We start from the raw sequence: 4,362 nt of genomic DNA, 5'->3' as shown, positions 1-4,362 counted from the left end.
GAAGAAGAAGAAGAAGAAGAAGAAGAAGAAGAAGAAGAAGAAGAAGAAGAAGAAGAAGAAGAAGAAGAAGAAGAAGAAGAAGGAGAAGAAGAAGAAGAAAAAGAAGAAGAAGAAGAAGAAGAAGAAGAAGAAGAAGAAGAAAAAGAAGAAGAAGAAGAAGAAGAAGAAGAAGGAGAAGAAGAAGAAGAAAAAGAAGAAGAAGAAGGGGAGGAGGAAGGGGAAAAAGAAGAGATGAAGGAGAAGAAGAACAATAAGAAGGAGAAGGAGAAGGAGGAAGAGGAGAGGAAGAAGAAAGAAGGAGAAGGAGAAGAAGGAAGGGAAGGGGAAGGGGAAGGGGAAGAAAAAGGGGAAAGAGAAGGGAAAGAAAAAGAGAAAGAAGAAAGAAATCATGCATTAGAAAACATGAAAGGGATTCCTGCAGGAGATAATTAAACATGCAAATCTGTTGGAATGCTTTGATGCAAGATAAAGAAAATGTCTATGGCTAATGCCAACTGTAAAATTCCACCATATTGTGACAGTGATGACATTCATGTGCATAATGTTACATGAACTTTTTTACTCAAGTGATGACACAAATAAATGTGATCATACTTACTGAACTCACTGGAAGTAAACTGTAATGGAAAAAGTCCTTTTCTACTACAATCTAAGCTTATGGTAATGGGGGGAAGCAATTGAGAAAATAGTAAACTGTATAGTGAATTTTAACCCTTTTCTAAATTTTGTGTGAGTGTGTGCGTGTCTGTATGTGTGTATGTGTCTGCATTTGTGAGCATCTGGCCCTGTGCCATCCCAATTTAGGCCCACATTTATTTAAGGCCAGACTAATTGAGAAGTCACTTACTACTTTTTACTATTTCCATTTTATTCATTTTTCCTCATCTGCTGCTATGGTTTTGAATGCCCTCTCCAAATTTTACATAGAAAGTCTCTGGCCATTGTAATAGTGATGGGAAGCAGGACCTTTGAGAGGTAGTTAGCCATGAGGCTGCACTCTGACAACAGGATTGTTGACTTTATCTGGAGAACATGTTAGTTATTGTGTGAGTGAGCTTTGGATCAAAGGATGAGTTTGGTCTTGATTTTGTCTTCATCACATGTCCTTCACTGTATATTGCTTGCCTGCCATAGAAAGAAAGCCTCACCAGATGCAGCCCCTTGGACTTCCCAGCCTCCAGAAACATGAGCAAAATAAGTCTTTTTCCAGATTACTCCATCAGTGGCATTGGGTTATTGCAGGAGAAAATTGCCTAAAACACTATTATTCCTTTCTCTGTAGATAATTGAACTACCTTACCAAGGGACATGGCAAAGTTATTGTCAAATAATCAAAAGCCCATACACACACACACACACATACACACACACACACACGCACACATGAAATATACGGTATATGTGTATATATATATTATATATTAGCTTTTAAAATACATATAATCAATATATATTTTAAATGAAATAAAATGAAACACGATTTCACTCTTAACCTTATGTTCAGAAATAAATTAAAAGTAACCATAAAGGTAAATATGTAATTTTATTGTTCAGTAAGATAATTGCAGAATTTTTGAAATTTTTTTCAATGAAAATTTTAGTCTCTATTGTCATGCATTATATGGTACTCTTTTAGTATTACTCAAATATCAGTTGTAATTAGGGTGGTATTTTCCCAATGAAGATGGTTGAAAAGCTGGCTTGAAAGGAGGGTAAGCAGATGTATCAGCTATCGTGGGCCCTGGCAACCACAGTTTGCCTGCTGGTAGCAGGTTAGGATACGGAGCCTCATTGACTGACACCTCAGGATATCTGCTTGGAAAAGTTAATGGTTTCACTATCAACCCCAAAAGACTATTTTGTGAGGGAGATATGATTTGGTATTGAGAAGTTGTGGTTGTAATGCAATTCAAAATGTGGTCATTTGCTTGTATGTAGGTGCTATGAGATTGCATATGAATACTGGCCAAGTGATTTAAAATAGTATTTTGATTTGTTGCAATGTGTTCTCTTGGTCCAAATGAAGTTGAAGATGGAGTAGGAGGAAAACCACTTCTGGTTGTGTCAGGTAAACTGGCAATTCTTTGGCTGACAGATTTTCTTATTAGAGGTTTATTTAAATTTGTAGAGGTTGAAAATGATCTTTCTCCACTAGTTTCAGCAATTAATCCAGAATTATGATTATCTGTGTTAGCCCCTGCTCTAAAGTGCTTCTTCTTGAAACCTTCAGTGAATAAAGTAGATACAAGAGAAGCATTTCTAATCCCAATTCTTCTTTTCATTTTTACCAAAAGTTGAGGACAACCACAGTTTGAAATTTGGGTTATAATAGACCTTTAATTAAAAACAAAGGAGAAAGTAAGTCAGTGTCATTTTAAACCAAGATAAAAGTGACAATAGCACATATAACACAAAAAGTCTCAGATTTCTGTCTTATCACACAAATTTAATGTCATCAAATGATGCATGAACATTGTTTACCCTTTCCAGGAATGTGCCTTTTGGGGAGAAAATGCACTCAAATTGTTAAGCTCTCAAGTAAAAACATGTTACATATTAACAGTAACATTTCATGATTGGCTTTGGTAACTTTATCTGGAGTTTATTGGTAAGATTCAAAGTTGTTACAAAATTTCTTAAAACCTGGAAAGTTTAATGCTGAAGCTGCCTTCAGTAATTGTAAAAACTTAAACAATTTTTACTTCAATATGTATATAATTTACAAAATCTAGTCTTACTGCACTTATCAACATATTTACTGATGTACAAAATAAAATTACCTACATACTCTACATAAAGTGGCCACTGAAATATTTTAAATACCTTGCCTACAATGGGGACTTATTTTTCTTCTGCCAGAAATTCTGCTAGAAAAGCAGATCTTTGAAAATTCTGTCGAATTTTACTGAATCTGTAAAGATTGAGCTGTCGAACTAAGCTTTTTATACTCTCAGCTTTAAATATTCTGTAAGGATCCTTTCTTTCCAGAATTTCTTTCTTGAAAAGTTCTTCATGAATCACTATGCAAGTTCCATCCTCACCCCATGAAATAGACTTGAACTGGTCATTTTCAACTATTTTCCAGAGTTTTCTAGGAAAGGTCAGAGAAATAAAATCACTATCCTTATCTAACTCAGGGACACAAATTGTGTAACCTGGACTTTTTATCAATGATCCTTGTGACAAAACCTGAAAAGCATTTTCTTCAATTATTGACCTTAAGTCTGAGTCTTCAGAGAATATGTGTTCACCCAACAGAAACCTAGTGGAAGCTTCTGAACCAGTCGACTTAACTTTAGGAGAAATATCTTGAGTTTCTGAAGAAACATCTGCCATCTCAAATAAATATTTCTTCATCTACTCCTCCAGCCTGCATGGTCTTCAACACTGCGGTTTCAAAACCTGCTTCAGTAGGCCTAAGCAGGTAAAGCAATCTAGACTACCACAATGGTTCTCAGTTTGAATAGCTATGACATCACAAGAGGACTTTGGTCTCCTAGCAACAAACATGAAATTTTACCAAGAATATTTTCTTCTTAGCCAGAGAAATGTATACAGTAAAACTAAAACATAGACTGATTGCTTACACATATTATCTGCAAGAGTCTCATCCCAGCAGAATCTTTTAAATACATAATTAAATAAATAATATCCTCAGTACCTGAATTATATGTAATTTTCTCACTGACACACACTCTTACTAGACTGGCTCCAGGAGACAGAGGGTCTGGTAATTGGACTGAAGAAAAAAAATAAAAATTATTAAATCTCTGTCAGTTTGGCATATTGGATTGAAAACTGATGCACTACATGGTAAAAAGAAAATTGCCCATAGATATTATTGGTATGTTTCTGGTTGTCAGGGGCTGGGAAATAGAAGTAACTCTTTAGGAGATATAGGGTTTTCTGTTGGTGGATAGAAATATTTAATTACAAAGGAGAAAAGATTCTGGTACAACATCATAAACATATTAAATTCCATTGAATTGTACACTCTAGTAACTTTATATTATTTAAAACTTACCTTAAAATGTTAAGATGAAAACAAACGTAAATAAAATATCTGATTACATTTCAAAATAAAAAGCAAGTTATACGCATATCTATTCAAAACATTTATGCATATTATTAAAATTAATATTGATTTTGTTTACTATGTTTATAAATATCTGAAAAATGTTAATGATATATAATATTTTAAAAGCAGCTGATCTTCTTGGACTGAGATACCAAAGAATGGGAGATTAAAAAAAAGAAAAAAAGAAAAAAACCAAGTTTTTTAAGTTGAGTAAATTTTTATGTGTAGCCAAGCAGAAGTTTTAATTTTTTTTTATTTTGCTCGAAGGGCCAAATGTCAATTAA

At 34.0% G+C, this 4,362-nt stretch overlaps 1 protein-coding gene across 1 annotated transcript; it reads right to left on the bottom strand.

The window, feature by feature from the left end:
- Positions 1-1,649: 1,649 nt before the first annotated feature.
- Positions 1,650-3,421, bottom strand: LOC108298136 (heat shock transcription factor, Y-linked-like). Its single transcript, XM_017520859.2, is given in 3 exon segments — positions 1,650-2,306; positions 2,308-2,342; positions 2,826-3,421. Coding segments are annotated over 3 exon segments (1,224 nt in total). The 5' UTR covers positions 3,358-3,421.
- Positions 3,422-4,362: the final 941 nt, after the last annotated feature.

Source organism: Cebus imitator, unplaced genomic scaffold (assembly GCF_001604975.1).
Source record: "Cebus imitator isolate Cc_AM_T3 unplaced genomic scaffold, Cebus_imitator-1.0 Scaffold893, whole genome shotgun sequence".
Classification (NCBI taxonomy): Eukaryota; Metazoa; Chordata; class Mammalia; order Primates; family Cebidae; genus Cebus; species Cebus imitator.
This window is presented reverse-complemented; position numbering and strand designations above follow the sequence as displayed.